Raw genomic sequence first — 22,611 nt, 5'->3', positions numbered from 1 at the left:
GAAATATTGTTAACAAACGAAATTAACGAGAAGTCAGCGTCGTTTTTCACTGTAAATTGTTGCGTTTCGTTCGTATGGAGAGCTCGATGAAAAGAACACCGTCTCGCCGCAAACTGGCGGAACTTTGGACGTTCTTCAAAATTTCAGTAGGCCAGGCAACGAGCGCATGCGAGTCATATTTCATACTTGATACTGCAGTCGGTGACGTGGGAGACGTAGGAAGCGATCTGGGTAGCATGAAGTCGTCTGATGCTAAACCTTGCACCCCATCCTCAAGTGATACGCTCTTCTTACGGAAAAGTCCTCGTCGGATGAGATTCTCGTGAAACTCCTGCAACGATATCGGAAGGTAACGTTTCGACAACAATTAGTTGTCGGTTACTATGATTCTTGTTACGTATCATCTCTTATTTGATCAAAAATCACAATTGCTAAAAATTAGTACCAAATTCTTGACTTCCTACAAATTGTATCTTATTAAGATGTTTAGTAAATCACGAGAATAACAAGGTATTTATAATTGTATCGTATTTAGTTAAAACAATTTTGAGGATTTATTGTTTTATCATTTTATCTTATTCAATTATTGTTTGAGTTATTTTAGAACACCAGTGTGCCCAGTTAGCAGATAACATCAAGATTGAATTAAAGTGCAGTTCTTTATAAAGTGAGTATCTATAGAGTTAAATTGCTTTCAATTGCTTTCCAAGCGTAGATCAAAAATAAAATGAAGAGATAAATAATGCAAACAGAAAGTTCGAACTAATTATATGATCGCTCCAAGCGTCGTGGAAACATCGAGCCTCGAAAATTCAAGCAATTAGCGTAAAGAAAAGTTTCAAAGGTGCTTGACCTGAATATGGTTTGTAATCAATTTTAATTTAAAACTTAGTCCAACTTTGGAGGCTACTGTTGGAAAAATTAGAATCCTCTAATTTGAAAGTTAATTTAACTTTAAATGAAATGTATACACTTCATTGTAGAATAAAAAAATTCTTGTTTCAAGAAATTAGATGTTCGTCACTTTACAGTATTTTCTTGTCGACCTAATGGCTCTTCAAAGAAAAATCACAGTTCATCAATCAAGGATAACTAACTACATGCTTGAGAAAATGAAGAATCGATGGTGGAACGATGATGGCGTGTTCCAGTTTCTACAGGAAATAGTCATTCGAAAAGTTCGATAATGATTGGAAGACGCCAATGCTGGATGGATACGTATCGCTCTGAGTCAGCGATTTAAAATGCTATTGTCGGAACAACGTTGGTGTCCAATAATACCCTGCACTTTTAGACAGCATAAATAGTATATATTGAACGCCTTTGATAATAAATGGTCCTTGGCGTGACCCTTTCAAAAGTACTTCCAATAATGGCGGAAATTTCATGTCGTCCAGAAAAATATTATTGAAGTAATGCAAGCACGTGCAAGCTGGTTCAAGAAAATTGTAAAAATCTCTACTTTTCCCCTTTTCTTAACCGAATTCAGTGATGTTGACAATAATACATCAGACACAACATATACTATTTTCTTACTTAATAGGGGGTTAAAGTTAATACTCAATTTCATAGTTAATCTAGTTAATACTCCAATTCCAATTTTGTTCTATCCCCCAAGGAAACTTTCATAAGAACTTCAAAATTCTATAATACTCTATTTTCTACAATTTTCTGCAATTTCTGTTGAAACAAACTTGATCATGCATTTGTGCTTGCCACGAAGCTGAGGGGCGATCGTTTTATGATAAGCCTCGGATTAACGCTACGGTTACTTGCCTCTTCGTGATGGTCCTCGTGTGGCGAGGCGACCCTGAGCAAGAACAGGTCTTCGGGCGTTGAGGAGAATTGGACGGGCGCTCTGACGGTCCTGCCCCAAGGGTCCTGGTGGTTTCTTCTGCACGTGTGAGGGTAACTCGGTTCACCAGCTTCGCCAACCAGCTCGCGTCTCTCCACGCGGATCTCACCGTCGGAGAAAGTCTTCTGCAACGGCAGGAACCTCCTTGTTGTCTGGGAAATCCGATTAAGAAGGGCACGAGCGTCTGGCGACACTGGCGCTGGTTTGAAGTCTATGAGGATTTCCTGGTCGTCTAGATCGACTGATCTTCGTCGATCCTGAGGATGAAAAGAAGTAGTCTTCTGAGGATACAGTGTAAAGTCGATTGTTGCGAATAAAAGGGATATGGGAAAGGGCTTGGATTTTGTTAGAGTTTCTTCGATGCTTCGGCCGATGGATATTCGTTGATCGAAGAAGTTTGTAGTTTCAAATGTTTGTACTTAAATTTAAGATTTGAATTTGAATTTTGCATATTTGAAAATTTGAATCAGAAACTGAATATTTCGAGGGACATTGCATATTTTCACAATAAATAAAAATGCAGTGTACTAGCCTGTCCCGGTTCTCACAATAAAGTTTCAAAGCGGAAATAATTTTGTGTTTTTGTTAAATGTTGTCATCCATGTTACATAACGCTGGAAGTTCCACTGGCGTTGTCCACCGTGATCAGGAGTGGCTCACGAAATGCATAAAACGACGTGGCGCATAAATCACGTACTTCATGATTCACGAAACAAGACGAAACGCAAAAACATCCTGAAACGGTAGAACGATCCATCAATATGTTAATATCCGTAACGACGCGCGTCCTTTAATTACACTTTACTAACAAGCTTTTGCTTTCCACCACGTCTATTTTGTTACCCAGCTGGTAATTCGATCACGCTACCATTACAATCCGCTATAAATGCCCCGAAATTTGATTCTTCTCGACCTTCCTGTTAACAGAGCGAAATCGGTTTGCCTATGGGAACCTGCTGCTCCATTGATTTATACAGTACGCGACCAAAATAAGCTAATTAATTCCATCGAATTTGAGCCTGTGTGTTAACTGTGCCACTAATTACGGAAACTCTGTTTTAAATGACACAATTACCGATAATCTGTCCAATTTTACGCCATAATGGAAGATGTAATGAATTCAAAGATACCACCACGATAATTGGTGTCTATAGAGTCTCAAGAGACCACGAGAAATTTTAAACCAGTCAGACTTATAAAAATGTAAATAATATGAAACTTCTTTAAAGAGTAAAAATAATGAATTATAATTTTTCGTAAATGCAGTTACGTGAGAATCTAACCGGAAGCCTTCACTGTTAGCCAGTCATCTAATCGATACGCCCATTATGACAGTACCGAGATTTGAGACGCAAATTTGAGTCGAATGGAGGTGGTAAGAGGCGTTTAATCCAACGCAGAATGCGCAGTCGAATAATTCGGCCGATTCCAGATTGATCTTTAACCGACGACGAAATTGAAGTCTGTAATATCCTCTCAATCAAAGGCGATGTCGAGTATAGAGATTCGAGCATCCGGAGCCACCATTTCAAGCGACTCTCCACTCGAAATAACAGAATCAATGTGATTCCACTCGAACAGCCTAACTATAGAAGCGGCTTGCGTGAATCTAGATGAAGTTGTCAGTCTCTGATATGACTATTGAAATAATTTGTTGTGCTGAATATTTTGTATAGGTAATAGGAATTCCTGCAAGCACTTGGCTACTGGTATTTCTATACGATAAAACTCGTAAATATATAAATGTAATAATAATGAAAGTCAGTAGGTTCGTGGCATGTGCGGTCTTGGGTCGATAGTGGAGGCATATAAAAGTTGAATGAACATAAGCCCTCCCACCTAATTCAATTGTTCAACTGCTCTCGAAAAATAGGAAGCAAGATATAATAAAAAAGTGATCTGTTCTTTTACGAGATCTCACAAAATAATGATCATCTGGTCTAATTAGTGAACAAAGACCTTAGAAGTGAACATCTTCGTCTCCAATGTGTGATTAGGGCCAAAGACGTCGTTCCAGAGCAATTAGTTTTACTATCCTCGAATTTTATGAGCAATTACCTCGACAATTAATTGCACTGCAAACTCTATTGATTTTGCCAGCGACTCTGATTCGTTTAACGGATTAAACGCTCGTAACGCGTCAGCACAACACATCCTGGGTCCAGAGTAAAATAGATGTGACACGCGGATGCTATACAGGATGAGCTGTTTAACTCAATCGTTCTGGTTATTTCCGCAGTTCCCAGGTGAATCTAAATTTGCTTATCGTTAGATAAACTAAACTGATCGCTCGCTGAAGTTCGCAAATTAATGGTAACAGTTTTCTGTGAATTGTTTCTTTTTTTAGCGAACAATTTAGTATAGTGAACGAGTGGTGTTAAAAAAATAGAGTAGAAAAATTGTAGGATAAATGATATAAATTGAACCAAGTAAAATATTACTGAACCTATTTTCAGAATGTACGTATTCAATTATTATTTTTAATTCATTGCTTTCAAATATAGAGAGCACTGGGTCTAAAACTGTCGGAAAAGTTTGTCACTGGCCACATATGTGTCCAGATTCTCGTGCAGTTTTAAATCAAAATCAAGAGTTGGAACCACGAGTTATCTCTTCACGAAGTCCGAAGTTTAAAGAAAAGTGTCCACCAAAAAGGGAATTCAGAAACCGACACGTCCCGCAGAAGATATTGAAGATTCCGTCTGTAAGTTCTAAAGCACTTTAACAAGTAAGGAATATCTGAATAAAAAGTCCCTTGGAGCATAATGAACAAAGACCACGAAGAGCCAAAGCAGCTGTGTTTAATTTGGATACGAACTATTCCTGCATACTAGTTATAATCTCTACCCAAATTCCCCAAGAAGAGCTTGAACAAATGAGAAAGTGGTTTCCCACAAAGGAACAACTTTAGAAGGCTTCCCCAAAAAACGCAAGTAATTAAGGAAACTTTGACTGCAGTTCTTCCAAAGCCTTGGCTACCTCTGAAACGTGTCTTGCCTACTAACTTCATAAATTTACCCTACTCCCTTTAACTTTTCCATCGAATCTCCCCCGTATACATCCCCAACCAAACTCACAATCAGATACCCTCCACCTCTGTTATTTCATTTTGGCATACAGTGCCCCCAAACTCTGTAAGATCAAACTCACAGGCGGAACAGTACCGTCGATTCAATACGATCTGATAAACGCGCTGGAGAATCCAGTAGAATAGCTAGCAGGACATTTTAAAGGTCTCCAGAGTCTTCACGGGGCGTTTGCTCGGATCCAAGGAACACGGAAACTAAGGAACGAATTACTCTAATTCAACGTGAAACTTACAACTCCCATTATAGGTTCTGAGATGTCCCCGTTGGTCAGGATCTCCTCTGCAGTGGGAGTGGAGGCCTGAGGAGGTGGCGTATCGACGAGGAATGGTGACCTCGGTGGTTCCTCGCTCTGAGTTCTGTGAAGGGGCTCGTGGTCGGATTCCTCTTTTCCAGGTGTCCCAGCTTGACCTCCGCCCAACGGGGTGCCCAGTTGACCAGCCTCCGAATAACTTTTCGTCAATTTCCTCCCGTTGAACAGGCCGTTCGTTTGGGCTCCCTGGGAGACCATCTTGACACGGTGTATCGTCCTGGGGCTGAGGGTCACGGGGACTCGACCCCGAAACACGGCTGGGATCTCCGTCTGGGTCGCCTGAGTTTTCATTGCGCCCCGCTTCGGTGGCTTCTCTGCAACGAAATTTCTGCTAAATCGGCTAAAGTCTACGAACCGTTTTCGGGAGGGGAGATTGTGTTTCATTGGCAATTCTTTGGGCTTTGTTTATAGGGAGAACGTGACTTACTCGGTGGTTTAGGGGCTGGATAATTTTGGACGTTCTTTTTTGTATTGATTTAGGTTATTGTTTAGGGTGAGAGTGGAAGGTTGGGGTGGGAGTGATTCTGTTTTTCAAGAACAATTTAAAGTTGGGGAGTTCTGGAGTTCAGGTATAGGAAACTAGGTAAATTCTGGAAGTTGTTTATGAGGCTAACAAGGACAGCCCTCTGTTTGTCATGTACACTTTTGGATAAGGCTTTATCCATTTGTAGAACGTGTTAAGTTTTCTGAATTTGAAAATTTGAATATTTGAATATTTGAAAATTTGAATATTTAAAAATTTGAATATTTGAATATTTGAAAATTTGAATATTTAAAAATTTGAATATTTGAAAATTTGAATATTTGAAAATTTGAAAATTTGAAAATTCGAAAATTCAAAAATTTACCAATCTTTAAATATTTCAACACATAAGTTGTGCAGACTAAATTTTAAGTATTGGTGAATTCAGTTCTATGATTTCTATAAAGACTCTTTAAAAAGTGATCTATATTACGTTAATTTCTGTTACTGGCATTAAAGCTACCAACTTTTCTTACTATTTTAGGATTCTAGAATAGTGCTTGAAAGGAACAACGAACATGAAACCCTTGGTTACTGCTCGCCACACATGGCGCACCACTCAAGAATCTTTGCTCGCGAGGTTGCCAACCGCAAGGTAATTTCGAGGATAATATTGAATTTACCTTCAAATATTGAATTTACGCCGCAATGGCTTTCACGAAATAAAGGCGAAGTGTCTCCTTATATTGTGTGCTAGTTATACACACAAGAGTTTCCAAATCTTCCCACGAGGTAATTTAGAACTTAGAGGCACCGTATAAAACAAACGTGAAGTCCATCTAATTCTATTCGTAGTCTCTGATCAAACATTCCACATCTCACAGTAGATTGTCTTTGTTTACACTCAATATTACATCTCCTACGAACGTTATATCACTTACCAAGAACTGTGATTATCAGTCGTAATCAAAGTTACACCATTAAAATTCATGGCTAGGGTCACCGATATCCTCTATCCTCGCATTAATTCAAAGTAGACACAGGACCAACAGACACACAACTTTGACAATTAACATAGAACTAAAGCTGAACTCTGCTTGGGAATAATTGTATATTATGCAAAACACATATCCATGGACTTTACAAAGCTCTCTGACACGTTCCATCCAAAGAAGCGCAAAACATAGGAAGAGGAAGGACAGAAAGAACAAAAGCGGTTAGCGATGGAGATAAATCTTTCCTAGCTCGCCTTTCTTCCCTTCGAGTTTTTCATTTGTATTATTGTAGACTCGGGGAGAAAACCTTGAGCCGAGGACGCGGGAAACTTTTTCCACTTGCAATTTAATACTCGTTTCAGAAAGAACATTCCAAGCTATAATCATTTATTTTAAATACCTGCTCGCCAGAAGAGCGTGATTCGCAAACAGGACAGATCTTTTCTATCGATTACAATTTAACCTTCGGCTGGTGTAGCGTCGATATTATAAATATTGTAATGAGGTCACTGTGATGCCCTTACACGAAACTATTCAATTTTATATCAAAAAATACGATTTTAAGTTAGTAAAAATATTTTAATTGGTCCTACGTTGAAAAATCTTCGGGGATAATAAATAAAAGATGTCTGTGAGGAATTTCGACAGGTGTTACATTTCATAATACAGCGAAGACTAGACTGGAGTGTATAATTTCTCAAAGTATTTTTAGTTTTCATCGATTATATTGTCGTTATCCATGTGAAGTGTGAATAATAAATAACTGTGTGTAACCTCGAGGTAAGTAGAATGATGAATGGTGTCATTATGACCCCTTCACTGGATCTCAAACTTGTCCTCCTGTTGCCCTCTTTTGTAGCTTTTAAAAGTCTCACACCTTTCTCTTTCTTCTCCAAGTGTACGTATTTAGCATTCTAGATCAAACTAGTTGCATTTAACCCTGAGTTAATGTGACGAGGTCATATTAATTATACGAACTCACCTTGGACATTTATGGACAATTAATGGAAAATTTTCAAAGTTTTACTATACTATTTGTAATAAATTTGTATAATAATATCACAGTAATTCTATCACTCTGTACAAAAAACACTATGCTTCACAGCAGATGAAGGTTAATTTTAGTTATATCGGAGATCATGTCACACCACGTTTACGAAGAAAAATTGTCCCTGATATCGTGAAAATTACCTTTTCATCGACACTCTTTCACAACTCCTAAGATAGTGTCACGTCCCTCTGGGAAAAACTTCCCCTTCCCTTAAAAATAAGAACCGAGGAAGTATCAGTTAATATCAACCCCGTTCACCGTACTGATTCGCTATTTATTAAATTTCATGGGTAAACAGGCGTCTTCGAAAGGAAATAACCAAGCGCGAAAGCTCTTAAATTTTCTACGTACATGTTCCATCTCCAAACAAGAAGCAATCAAGGCGAGCTATAAGACGTCAGATACGTTACAAGTCGAGTAATCTCGACGTCCAGTGCAATCTCATCTCGAGAGCGTGACGCGCTCTTCGGAAAGGCTCTAGCGTGGAGGGTGAATAAGAAACGGGGTTTTCTTCGGCATGGAAATTACCCTAGTAACATGATTTACCCCAGGGACCGTAATTCGACGTTCGTTAGGAATTAATTGAGACAGCTGAACTAATGCTTTCGACGAGCCCGGACCGTGCGACCCGCGAGTCGTGTCTGATATCAATGCGCTGCGAAACTGCTCCGAGTCGTTATCATTTCCTACACGAATTCAATATCGAGTCCTCATTCGACCAGCAATATTGGCAATTTGTTGGCTAATATTGAGCTAACATTCGCACTGCCGGCAAGAAGTTAATGCCCCCGAGGACCTAATAATCTGCAGATGGAGGTGGAAATGGAAGCGGCGTTGTTGGAGTTTTTTGTCTGACGCAGTGCCACGTGTTACAGCGATGAATTTTTGCGGATATTGAACTTTCATTTCACGAAGCACGCGGTAATGTTACCTCTTGGATTTTTGTGTATCTATTCGTAGATATTATCTTCACGATAAGAGTATCTAATTTTTGGTTCCCGATAGAGATACGGATAAAATTGAAGCTATTTAATTTAGTGGAAAGCTTTTGCAAAAAATATTGCGAGGTTGAAAGGTTCATTCTATTTAACAACATTCTGTCAACTTTTTATCGGGTCGATGTTAAATAAGGGCAACCTGTTTGAGAGCGAACGCAGTGTAACACTGTTTTAAAATTAAGGTCATTTTTTGGATCTATCCAGGTCATTCGTGGTTTCGGTGATAAAAATATGCGGAGTTCATTGTGATCCAAAAAAGTGTTGCTTAAATACACGGTAATATTGCTGCGTATTGCGATAGCAATACACGTTTGGGAAAGCATTGTTATAGTAGTAACGTAACAGGTACATAAACCTCTGTATTAAACTTCTTTATATCTGAATATAAAAGTGAGAACTCTAAGCTTTCATTAAAAAAAGAACGTCATAAAATGCTGGGGTTTCATTTTCCAAATTATTAACAAATTAAAGGGAACGTTTTCATGCATTGTTATCAACCATAAACCGCTCTAAATTTCTCAAGTTAGATCCATGTTACAAGTGAATATCAAAATTCTTCTAACCAGATTCACCTTTCCGAAAGTAGCCAAGTTCCTATTTATAAGATAAGATGAAGTCTTTCGAGTGTTTGCAAGAGGAATGTAATAAGCCTCGTCAGAGATGAAGGGAAGAGCAGGAAAATAAGGCTGGCTGGTATTGAAGAAGACGTTCAGGATTGACAGGAAGATGAAGAAAATCCGGAGAGAGATAAAAAGAGATGAAGATGCAAAATGAACGAGTGACAAAGGTAACCAGTAGGAGACAGAAATAAGTATCATCTGAGGGTGCACTGAACTTGATATCAGTAGAAATATTCAGATACAATATTAAACCCATTTAGATGTCTCAAAGTTCTTGCCTTTAATTCATAAGCGACAGTGGCCAGGAAAGGCTCGAAACCTTAATTGCGTGAACCTTTAAATATCGTGAAAGTTTCCGCTTGACGATCTAATGCGCAGCTCGAAATGAAAAAGACTTTTAAGTGTGCCCGTCCTATAGAAGCACTCGTTCCCTAAAAAGTGCCTTTAGTCCAGCGCGCAACCTTAGCTTCAAGTTCCACTGCCGGAGGATCTATTTAGTTACATAGGGGAGCCGTGTGTGTGCTTTTGAGGGACGAGTGGCGCTACGTGTCCCGTGAAAGGGGCAGACGAGAGTCATCTGTGAAAGAGTATGAATGCGTGAAAATCGACCCGTAAAGCACACCGTAGTCGTGAGATTTGCGCAAATAAGGAAGATTCCTTGTCCTTTCTCTCGGCCCGGGCACAATACTCCTGTGAAGAATGGACTCTACTCGATGTCCCCTAAGGAGCGGGCAAATCGCAGACTCGATGCTTTTTCACAATTATTTGCGACGAGGATAGAGGATTTCAGACGACTGGGATACGTAATTTGCAGTTTGAAAAATGTCCTCGGGGTGGTATATTTTTTCAGCGAGGATAGAAGAGGATTTCTAGCAGGGAAAATTTAGTGATTTGTCACCACAAATGAAATATAGGATAAATTTATGTTCGTAATATTAAAACTATGCCTCGTAAATTTTTTCTTGGATCAACTCGTTTAACACGCCCTATATAATATCAGATATTAGAAATTTAAAGAGGTAATTACTAAAGTGGGGTTTACTCTTGAAAAGACGTTTATGTTACGCGTAAAGTGAGTCTGACTTGTATTATTCTACTTACAAGCACCACTGCGTCTGACCTGATGAGGTCTCACGAGGCACGTGGTTAGTAGAATAAGACCCCGAGTCAGACACATGTGTATTCTCCGTGACGAATAACTCAGAAACGATATCACGAATGCTATTCATCATTCTTCATTCTCATCTTATTTTAGCACATAGAGGTACCCCTTTCGATATCTGACACCTGTTGTCTAACATCCCACAGATAGATACCATACCTCGAAAAACTCAAGTAACATTTCCGTTTCAATAAAGAACGCAGTACTTAAAAAGAGAATCGCGAAATTGTCAACCATTACAATATCTGTGCAACATTCTAAGTATCTAATTAAATATTATGGTAGCATTTATCGTGTCTCACACCAGTGCACTTGACAAGTGCTATTCATTACGTGTCCCAAAGCAAATCGAGCGTGCAAGGTGTCACTAGCTGGTGAGAAAAGAAACTTACCGAGGACAAGAACACGGGGCTCGCTGGCAGCGTAGGGATGCATCAGGGGTAAGGTCGAAGGAAGTATCGTGTTCTGCATCGTTGGCTGCGAGTCTATAAGGCGTTCCTGGTTCTGTGGTCGCGGAGGACTCCTGCTCCTTGGCATGTCGAACGACGTCAAAGTGTGCGATCTTGCAAAGGTCACGTGCTTCATTTTTGGAACTTGAGAAGAAGGTGGCGGGGGTGCGGGGGGTAGCACTGGTCGGGGTCCTTCCAATTTCGTCGATTCCTCGTCCTCGGGTAGCCAGGTGTACCTTCCACAAAAAAAATCAATTGATCACATGACAATCCTATTTTTTTGTGTAAATAATTTTTAGGTAACTTATGTAAAGGATGTACAGAGTATTTGAGAACAGGTTTTTTAAATGCTAATAATTAAAAAGTAAAACCACCACTTCCTTCTATTGATCCCACGTTTCGTCTCATTATTTTGTCAAATAGAATAACACTTAAATTTCGCCCACCTTTTACAAATGAAGGAAAGTACCGCGACTAACATCCTATTGTTTGAATAATCCGTTTCAGACAGAAGTGACGCCAAGCAACAGTTCCAGACTGACACATTGTCGCCAGTTTATCACTGTTATGGCCCAATATACTGGGCATTAAACAAAAGGGAAAAAATCGTTCGGCCACTCGTAACGCGTTGATCATCAAGTTGTACAGCAAATTTACTACCGGCGTCCGCGGTAACGGCGATAATATTCCGGGAATATGAAGAGCTTTACTGCCACCGATGAAATATCTGGTCTTTCACGGTGCCGTGATTCCGACGACGTAAATATTCCCGAGTGGCAGGAAGGAAAATTAACCACTTAGAAAGAGGCATAAAACGCACCGCTCCGATAGAATCTCAAGAAGGAAGTTAGGAAGTTCGCGAGGCGTTTGTTATAAGGGTGGTTGCTTTAAGAGTTCCCGTGGAGAGGTTGTAACGAGCGATCGCTGGAAAACGGTGGGCAAGGTGATTACGCGTGTCGATGGGGCGTTCAATGGTACAGTTTATTTTTGATTGGTGCAGAGTAGCGTACGGGAGCCAAGACGACGGTTTTTCAAGGCCACGTGTGAGGGATCGATGAGAAATTACATTCTCTCGGGGGAAATTACTGTATTTATGTGTTATCGACGTGTCGACGGGAAAACTGCAGAAATAAACATGACACGTGGAGAGGCAACCTTATACAGATTGGTTCATAAGATATGGTACAGGGGTGGGGCCACTTGGGACCTCAGAGGAGAAATTACTATAGCCGTATAACCTTTCTTTAGTATTTGATATGTATACAAGTCTAATGATGTATTTTAATGACAGCTGATTGGTCTCTATGGGATCTCAAAGGATTTTAGTTTAGAGTTTGACCTTTGACTCCTTGGTCTTTAGTCTCTAGTGTCTTCTCTCTAATACTTTCAGTCTTTTCCTACTTCCTAATTTTTGCTCCCTACTTTTTGATATTTGGTTCCTACCTATTCTCTAGTACCTAATACTTTTCTTTCTACCTAAGTCCCTCATCTCTATTCCTTTATTAAGATTATCCCTTCCTAGCCCCCTAACCAATCTCTATGTTCTACTTTTATTTTGACTTAAACAAGACTTGCATTTACGTCTCAACCAAGTCGCGTTGCACATTCTACACGATCGTATCGCCGAAACGGTTATTTAAAATTCACCTCGTATCCTGAGAGGACGCATTATCCGCGAGATACTCGCAATAATACGCCTTTAGAGCGGTACGAAGCAGTAAATCGGATTTATACCATTAAAAACGGAACAGAACGGCGCGTAACAACGTATCCTCGAGGGTTTCAGCTGAAATCTAAATGCAATTTATTTGGGTCGCGGTGGCAACACGGCGTCACCCACTTTTCCCCAAGATAATGCCTGTCACGCGTGAAGATCGGCCCGCGGTCGACACAATGCCGAGGAGAATGTAACCATCGCGCGAAGCAATATTCACCCCTGTTCCCCTGTCACGTTTCCGCCGCGTATTAATAAAAACCGTGCGTCTCTGAACTGAAATAAACGTCCATCGACTGAGCAGGTTGATTAAGCCAGCGCGTACCTGCGCGCTGAAACTCTTCCCGAGCCGAGCGTATTTTTATTCTAATGACACCGGTCAGGAAAAGAGGAGGAAAAAAAGAGAGAAGAACAACTCCGAGCTTTCTTTGGATCGTTAGCGTTAAAAGGACTGGGGGCCTCTTTGTGTCGCGGCTGCCAAGTGTTCTCCTAATGTACGGTTACTCTCATTAACCCTAGAACACAAACGTATCTCGGCGTACTTCAAACGCGAACGCTCGTAATTTTCAACGAAAGTCGAATGTTTGACAGTGACACGGCACTGAGTGTACGAGGTGCATATTCATTAATTGTCTCTGAATAAGTAACGCGGGTAGCTGGAAGGAAAGATCCTTTTACAGCACTCCGAGCAGTTAGCGCATAATTGTGCATACTTTAAAGTTACCGTAAATGTTGGAACGTGATGTGCATTAATATTTCTGCGGCAGACGTGAGGGGAGAAGCAAAATACTAGGATCGAAGTAAATCCTATAAAAATTCATCCACGGGAATGTGGGTCAGATTGAGATTTGAGTTGTCTTGCTGTTAAAAGAACCTGACCCGTATAAATGAAATTTCTGTACAATGCCCAATTATCTGCCAGGATTTTTTTAATAAAAAAAGTCTCGATCAAGAATCTAACAAAAATTTATAAACACAAATTTTACAAAGCCAGCTCTGTATACCCTATAAAACAAGATCAAAAACAGTGCAACCTGCATCAGTCTTCGAAGTACTTACGAAAGTGTATTTTCGATCCCAACTTAAGGGGTGTCTTTCACCCCTTAAACATAAATTGCCATCAGCTAGAAAAATACGTGTCTAATATTTTCATCGACTCATTGACCAAGTCTCATAAAAATCAGCAGGATGAAACTAAAGTGACGCCCCTTGTCAGCTAATAAACCAGAAACATTCCTCCCTTCGAGATCCCACTTGACCCCATCGAAAATCTTCGAGAACCTAAATTGCTCGATGAAAGCTCACCTCTTGGGATCAGGCACGGTGCAAAAGGACCTAGGTCGACGCCGGAAGTAGGAACTCTCGGTCCAGTCCGCCTCGTCCTCGAAATCGTAGCGTGGGATCCCCCTCGCTGGATAGGGTTGACGGTACATGATCTGGAGGGGTCGTCGGGGGTAGGGCGCGTCGCAGAGGTTCTCCTCGCTGGGGGCGCTTCTTACGCAAGCGGAGAGGATCGAGGTTCGCGCGGAGCTGCAGGGGGAGGGTCCCCTGGTCGAGAGGCAGCCGAAGAAGCCGCCTCCAGATTTCTCGACGGCGTCCAATTGCCGGCTGGTTATGCAATACTGCTCTTTGATGTCCTCCCGCGAGTACAAGGGGGTCGCTCGCCTATCCCAGTCGATGCTAATGCCGCCGCCGGATGCACCGTAACCACTGTGCAGATCCACCTGGGTCGAGACGTCCACCTGTCATGCACACGACGGTTTAGTCTAATTAGTGGAAAATCGATGGAGGACGCGTGGCAGTTTGATTGAAAGCGCCGCGGCACTGGGGTAAAACTAATTTCGTAGTGGACTGGCCTCGGTCGTTCGGGAGCCTGTGAAGTTCTTCAGCGGTCCTCGAGTGCCAGTCATTCCAGATTCGTTAGCTTAAAATGGTTGGGAGCGTTAAGGGGAGTGGAGATGATTCTTGCTGTGTTCGGTGGAGTTTTATGTTCGCTCGGTGCTTTGATTTCTGTGTTAGTTTTATGGAGACGACTGTTTTATTGCGGCGATTAATAGCGTTTGGTGATTGATGAATTTAACGCAAGTATCTGTTCAAAATATCGTCAGAAATCTCCTGTTAAATTGCTACGACTCATATGAGAGTCGTAAAAACTAACAACCTCTGTTTTAGTGTAAACCTCTCAAAAAAAGAAAAATCCTCCATTAAAATAGACTCACGAGTAAGTAACAATATGAACCTCAAAATAACGTTATTGAAATATCGCAGAGGTAAATTTACGAACGCCATTCTGTGTCACTACAAACGACTACGAAACAAATAAATTTATTAAATTGTTGAAATTCACGAAGCCACTCTCAATCACTATATTTCTTCGAGAAAAATAGGGTCGGTATTTTTGCGATGAAAGTACGTACACTGGAAACGTGTGTCGCCCAGTTTTACCCGGTAGATTTATATTCCTCGTTTCGAATGAAATTCGTAAGGGCGATTCATCGGCCGCTCGAAATTTCACCGCGCGACGATTCATCTTTCGCTACTTGTCAGCTTCTAATTGCTCGCGAAAAATGGAGGTAAACGCTCCCTTATCCTCTGTTCACGCCTGCATCGGTTCCAGCTTCCGAAATGCGTTATCGACCTGGCAAATAAATCGATAGGACGAATGGAAATTGCGGCGCTATTAGCGTCACTCGGGATACTGATACACGACGGTCGATTTAAAAAGAAGAGCGCGGGCGTTTCGAACAGCCACTATACTGGGTGAACTCGAAATCCTATGCTTTCGTGTCTTGCATTCTAATTGAGAATATTGATCGAAAATTGGTGGCACGTGGAGTTGTAAAATAAAGCAGCCATATGTTAAACTAGTAGATACAAATTTTGGAGAATTATTTGCTAAGAAAGTGTAATTAGTTTAAGATTATTTTGAAAAGTTTCAAGTGTCCTGATGATTTGTGAACGTAAATTTAGGGTTGCATACAGAGCAGCAGGAACAATTCGTGACTTCAATACGGTATTTGCAAGAAGTAGAACTCTAGTGAGGAACAACTTCGTAAGCACATCCAAGGCTAATACCTCACTTCTCTCTATTTCCACTTATTAGCATATGACCGACGCCTTGTCACTACTTGCCAGGATTTGTTAAGGCGAAGTACTTCTCTAAGTAGTTTCTCGAACTTTCTCTTTCCTTATGCGAAGTATAATCCTACGTTCACAAGATTCGATTGCGACAAATCGAAAAATCAATTTTGTTCTCATAAATGCACTTAAGAGAAGTTTACCAGAGTATCCAATGTATACTAAATGAATTTCTAATAAATTCTGCACATGGAAGGACGTAATACATATCAATAAAACTATCGGCAAAAATAAAAGCATCGAATACTTAAAGCACTCGATGGTTCCATTGAAAGCGCTCGGCCCATCCAACACAATAAATGGCAAACACTCAGTTTACCCCTAATCGAACAAATTCGATGCAATTAATTCGAGTTCGCTTGAACGTTCGCGTGAAGTTTGTTCGAGACGAGATCGGCAAATACAAATGTCGGAAGATGCGGCTCGTGCATCGCTGAAAGAGCTTTGGTCGCCACTAAAACGGATTTTCTCCCATCGCTGTCGATATCCGCTTGTGGACGATCGAAGGAAAATTCGTCCAGGACGTGGACGCCACGAAAGTCCCTTTGTTCCAATATCATAAAGGTTCTATTATTGCAGAGTGGATGAAAGTTGGTTACATTTATGGTCGTGCATATGTGCACGCGTACATGCACACTGGGCGTTCAGAATTTTCTGCTTGAACTGTGCCAGTATGCCTTTACGAGCTCGAGTGGAAAAGAAGTGTTGTACGGAGTGGATCTATGAATGCTTTGCTTTGAAATTGGATCGTGAGAATACTTGTAAGAATAGAAACTTTAAATATAAAAAATTGCTAAGAGAAACATTGGTAACACTTGAATATACGAATATGATTTAATAAATTGGACTTCAGTATAGAGTAAAATCCAGTAGAACGTGTAACATTATAGACAGACAAGATCGCGAGTGAATATCTCACAGAACAAAATTCTAACGTTTTCTTATTCCACAATTTCAGGCTAATACATTTTCCGTGTAAGGTGAAGAAAACCACAGAACGCTCTGTACATAGAGTTTCCATTAATTGCCAACGGTAGAACTTTCATGATATTGAATGAACGAAAGGACCGCATTTATCAAATATTCACGCGTTGAAGACCGTAGCACGTGTTAGAAGATTTCACGGAAATAGGATAGAATTCAAAAGCAGCGTGGGAAATTATGAAAGAGATGGAGCGTGTCGGGATACAGAAATGCTCGAACAAGGAGATTAGGATCGAATGGAATCTGAAAATTTCAGGATGAGGAAAAGTGGGTGAATAAGAGGCTTTCGAAAAGAAAACAGGAATATTCGAAATGTATACCTATATAAAATAATAATTGAAAAATTAAATTCAAAAATAATGATTGCAATGGTATACATAGATCTGAAAATGACATTTGAACATTTTTAATTAAAAATAGAAACGGAGTGACGGAAAATTGTGTATTCAAAACGTTGCTGTATTGTAAAAGAAATTAGCAGATTAAAAAATCTGAAACATTGAAATTGAAATTTTAGGTAAATTTTGTTCGTTCATTGTTATTGGCAATTTTTAGCATTCAGGAATATCGTCTGTCTCGTAGACAGATTAAAATATTTGATGTAATAATACATAAAACGTCATTTGTATATACAATATGCATGAATAATGGATTCTTTTTTAAAATCTTCACAACACGTACAATATTCAGAAAAATTGGAAATTTTATTAATTATTGAAGATTATTATTATTACTATGCGATCATGATTATCTAATGAATACACTTTTATATTTTACATTCAATTTCCAATTATGTGAATTTTCATGGCTTACTCGTCAAAGGAATATATCTGTCCTCATCTGTCACAACTCCGTCTATATTTTTAATTAATGCACTGCAACATGAAAGACAAATTGGCAGAGATTAATCAGTCCCATTTCACATTTTTAACAACGATATTAAAAAAGTTGGATTGAATATCATAGATCTTCAATAAATGTCACACGTAACGACGAAACTGAAGTGATAAACGACAATACCACGTAGATAACTTGGAAATGGAAATCGAAACGTTATATGTACAAGGCAATGCATGTAACGAGACTGATGGGATTATCTCTTAATTTCAAACTTCCAAACTTTCAATTTTTCAAATTTTCAAATTTTCAAATTTTTAAATTTTCAAATTTTCAAATATTCAAATATTCAAATTCAAAAATTGTTAAAGTGCTTTTACTTATTTCAATTTCTGAATTGTCAAAGTAGAATTGTCTATCTTCTGCAGAATAATTTTGCATGCGAATCCCAAAAACGTAACTACAACCCAGTACCTCTGAATTAACAGAGTCGGATGTAAAGTTCTGCGATACCCTGTACGTCTATCCAGTGTAAACGCAAACCCGACCTGCGTGTGCAGATATTTTCATTTCGCATCTGGCGTTCCGAAATGCGATAATTGATCGTTAGGGGTTAATTAAGGATTTCTGCGTAACTGAACACTACCAACGATTCGCTGGGCTCGTTGCATTTGCTTCAGCTCCCGGCGTTATTTCTTTTTTTATCCTGGACACCGTGAGAATCGATTCCTCTTTTTAAGCGCAATATCGGATAAAATAATTACGCGATATTCCTGGTCAGACAGCGAGGCGACAACAATTCGAGACACTCGCGCAGAAAGTGCTTCGATCGTTCCTTCGGAATATAATGTAATTAATAAAAAAAAATGTTAACATTCCCCGACCAGATCTGAAATCCGCCGATAATGCATTCGAATTTGCACCGAATACGATTAGCGCAAACCATTAAGCGACATTGTCGGTAACACAGTTAATGATTCCGAAAGTGGTAACGCGAGAATGGTCTCTATTCGAGTTAATGAGAGGTTGATATTCAATATTGAGTTATGTGTCGTGTTAAAATTCTTCGTTGTTACTCAAATGGGACAGCAGCAAATTGAGATAAGGACGGAGGGAATAGCACAGTTAACTACTTGCTGGAAAAAAATCTGCTCGCGGATGGAAGTACGACTCTGATTTAAAGGAAAACAGTAAAATCGTTTCTGACATTTCCATTCGTTGGAACACCGAGCGAACTTATTATCTTCTTCCAAAATCTTTTTTTCCATCGCAACCAGTCACCGAGCTTCTACTCCAATAATTTTCTCCGTTGTAAAGCTGCAAAAAGCCGAGCAAAAACGTACCGTAATGGAGATCGATAGCACGATGTGAATTTCTTACGTGCACCAAGATCTTGTTAGTGTGCGATAAAACCTATATTTTGTTAGAATACGTGAAGCAGATATAGTTTACACCAGTCATTTGGAGAAAGAAGCTTTCAAATTTGCAAAAATATTTCCTCCAATTCGACGATGTAGCTGCCCGAGAATAGAACATAAAACAACTGAAGCTTTTATTCAACAACTTGGATTAAGCCCGTGTTTCATTGTGCAAAGGAATTTTTCAACGTTTCAAACGTGGATGAAAAAGTTGCCCACATCGTTGTGATTGCGCAGTCGCAGGCCAAGATTTGTCAAATAGGGAAAACTGTTTATATAAATGGACACCTTAAAAGTTATGAGAGCAGTCGCTCATGGTCCTCGAAAATGCGCAACATCTCGCAAACACATTTGCCCGTGACAGCAGGTTGGCTGTGTACCGCGGTAAATCTTTTCCCACATTTGCCATTCTGGAAAACGCCGCCGAAAGTTCAACCTCTCGAAGCATTTTTCCAGTTGGCAAGTTTGTGCGTTTTGAGAGCGGCATCCTTGGTTTCGTTTTCCAAGCTGGCGCACACGAGACGCGTCCCTTTTTCTCAGCTACATTTCGAAATTATGCAACTTCCCTCGGATTTCGTATTCATGCAATTGGTTCGGTTTTCTGGGTATTTCCACATTTTTCCGAGTAATTTACCTGATTCGTAGTTCATATTTTTCAAAATGAAAAATCTGAAAAATTCTGTAGATGTAGTACATCTCATAGTTAAATGTAGATAATATTACAGATACTTTTAAGGTGTTTAAAGTTCATTTATATTATACTACACGTACAAAAATGGATCATCGTCAGATGAGAAAAATAAACTTGAGTTAATTTTGTGTTCTGGATAATTCTTTTTTACCTCATAATTTTTGTAACCTAGTACGCAATAGTATTTACTTTTATTAATCCCGATAAAGAGGTAAGAGAATGATGAACCGAAAAATCCGCTCTATAATTACAGTGTGAGGATTACCTATTCACAAAAAATGAATACCCTTATGGAAAGCCCAATTCTTCCCTTCGCGAGCACTACATACCCCCAATTTCCCAAATCCCTTTCCCCAAAAATCGTCCACCTAGAAATATCAATTTCGGTCGTTCCCCGGGAACCGCAGGGAAACCTCGGTGTTCCAGCAAATAGAATCGCCACAGAATGCACGGTGGGATCCATCTGGTTAATTCCTCCCATGGAAACTGCATGTTCCGCGACAAAAATGAGAGCCGACTGGGCGAGGCGAGGCTCTCAACGGAGCATCACCTGGGACGATGAAAAATTCTTTTCCTGAGGGCGCCATTTTATCGGAATTCGGTCGATGAAAATATGTATCAACGACGGCGGTGTCGGACGACATAGGGCGACGCGTAACCTCGCGGCGTGAAATTTTCCGCCTGACCGAAAGACGCTGGCGGAATTCCTTCACCCTCGCGTAATTCCATTTATTGAAATTCAAGTGTGAAAAGATCAACAGAAAGAACCCCTCGAAAGGGGAAAATGGAACGAGCCTTGCCCTGTCCCCCTCTGTCCACTCCCCCGCGCGTTCTCTGCCGTCTTTTTTCCTCTCCTTCTCTCTCTCCCTTTCTCTCTCCCGATAAAACTGACCCACATTCGATCGCGGGAAACGATTCTTCGAGTGCATCATTGAGGCGCAGCCGAGCACTTATTCGAAAGACGAGAGGATGACACGCTGAGTTGCGAGCTTCGATTCCAGGTCGTGCGCGCTCTTATTCGGCGGAAAAAAAAGGTAGACGGGAAAGGGAGAAAGAAAGAGATGGGGAAAAAGAAGAAAACGAGAACTCCTCGAGCGGTAATCACGATTAATTAAAGGCTTTAAACTAACTCGGGTTCTTACGATAGAGTCAGACCCTTTATGACACTTTCAATGGGCTGGCTCGCCTTAAGGCCGACTTTCAAAGGATTTCTCGCGAATTACGGGTATCATTGTTTATCGAATTTCCAGCGATAATTATCGACTACGGCGCACAGGCCTTATTAACGGACAATTCGCCCTCGGCCGCGATTCGTCCCCCGAGTTCTGCGACTCCAACGTTTTTTAAGTGTACTCTCTCCGCGCGCTGGGGAAAAAAATTCTGAGACGATCTCGAAAGGCGCGGCACGATTCAATTACTCAAATGCAATTGTTGAAAATAATTAGTTTTCAGACGTATCGTGCTCCTGATGCAATATTTCTATATTACTGTCTGTGACTTCATCGGAAGATTCTATGTTAAATATGTAAATGAATCTGCTAAATTTTTTGAAATTGTGTTGACATCGAAAGTGCAGTTTTTGCGTAAGAATATTTGAACTCGACAAATTTTTAGTGTAATTTATTGTCTGTGTCTGAATGAACCTGACGGCAAAAATGTCATTACAGATTCTTCGGAGAAATAATTCATTTAATTAGGATACTCCAAGACTTTCGACTACTTTGCATTTCTACTAAAGACGTAAAATGGAATTACATCACGAGCATTCGTTAGGACGTGATTTAATTAATTCCTTGCTATTCTAATATTCCTCGATGGGCTCTCAGACTCTTCAGAAATGCATAATTAAATTGAGTTTGTAAAGATTCTACTCAAGAAAATAAGTTCCTCGAACGACTTAAGTAACTCAGAATTTTTTATCACACACATCTCGGCTCTGACTCCAAACTTTTCGAAAATTTACGACCAAGCCGTAGCAAACAAATTGCACCGTGCTAAGATGCTGTGAAATGCATTTAAAATTTTGGAGTTATAAATTTATAACTAAAACAAAGCAAGAAGCCCTTCGGGAAAGACATGAACATGTTCGTTGCGATAACAATTTTCTTAAATATTGTGTTTTGCAAACCAAGAAAAAATTACACTCGAAATAACAATTTACCACCCTCTAATTGTAAGCTCGCCTTAAGCACGCTTCATACTTTCAAAGTAGTTTGTGTACACCCCCGCGAAAACGTAGAAGAAAAGATAGCGAATTTTAATCAAGTTAATAACTTCAGGCAAGTTAATAACAGTGCAGCCGTTCCACCAGCAGGAATATAAATTAACCGGTTCGTGTTTCACCCTGTTGCAACAATATTGTTATTCGTAGGAGAAGAAAAAGAGAGGGACTCGAACGAATCAATGAGTTTAAAAGATCACGAGCTTCTCAGAGACGTTCGCCAGGTTCATCCAACCATGAATTCTCTCCCACTGTTTTTGAATCGTTCACTGGCTAACTCGACCCGCTAACTTCTTGAATTTATCAATAATTTACCCGTGACTGTAGAAGCCCCTGGCGATCGTTGAATTGCAAAGATAGAGTGACAAAGGCAAAATGAAGAGCAACGGGCAGAAACTATCGCGCGAAGATTAAAAGGGGGTATGGTAAAAGGGAAGGAAAACGGGATAGGGCAATCAACTCGGGGTGCTGGGATAATTTGAAGAACGTGAAGAGCATTTCCAAGCGAATGGAGAGTTAGAGAAGGTATTTATAATCCATATCTAATGCTCGTTTAATATTTTGATATTTACGATACGGTTACAGATGATTTATGTGCTCTCTATAATTTTGTTAC

At 40.0% G+C, this 22,611-nt stretch overlaps 1 protein-coding gene across 1 annotated transcript in view; it reads right to left on the bottom strand.

The window, feature by feature from the left end:
* LOC143182854 (uncharacterized) overlaps nucleotides 1-22,611 on the bottom strand; it is a 29,195-nt gene that overhangs the window by 5,082 nt on the left and 1,502 nt on the right. Inside the window, exons 2-6 of the mRNA XM_076384143.1 lie at nucleotides 14,012-14,448; nucleotides 10,936-11,228; nucleotides 5,177-5,568; nucleotides 1,777-2,112; nucleotides 187-331 (exon numbers count right to left, since the gene is read on the bottom strand). Of these exons, the coding sequence (XP_076240258.1) occupies nucleotides 187-331; nucleotides 1,777-2,112; nucleotides 5,177-5,568; nucleotides 10,936-11,228; nucleotides 14,012-14,448 (1,603 nt within the window). The remainder of the gene's footprint in view (nucleotides 1-186; nucleotides 332-1,776; nucleotides 2,113-5,176; nucleotides 5,569-10,935; nucleotides 11,229-14,011; nucleotides 14,449-22,611) is intronic.

This window comes from Calliopsis andreniformis, chromosome 9, assembly GCF_051401765.1.
Source record: "Calliopsis andreniformis isolate RMS-2024a chromosome 9, iyCalAndr_principal, whole genome shotgun sequence".
Lineage (NCBI taxonomy): Eukaryota > Metazoa > Arthropoda > Insecta > Hymenoptera > Andrenidae > Calliopsis > Calliopsis andreniformis.
The sequence above is the reverse complement of the archived record's forward strand: the minus strand, read 5'-3'. Positions and strand labels throughout refer to the sequence as shown.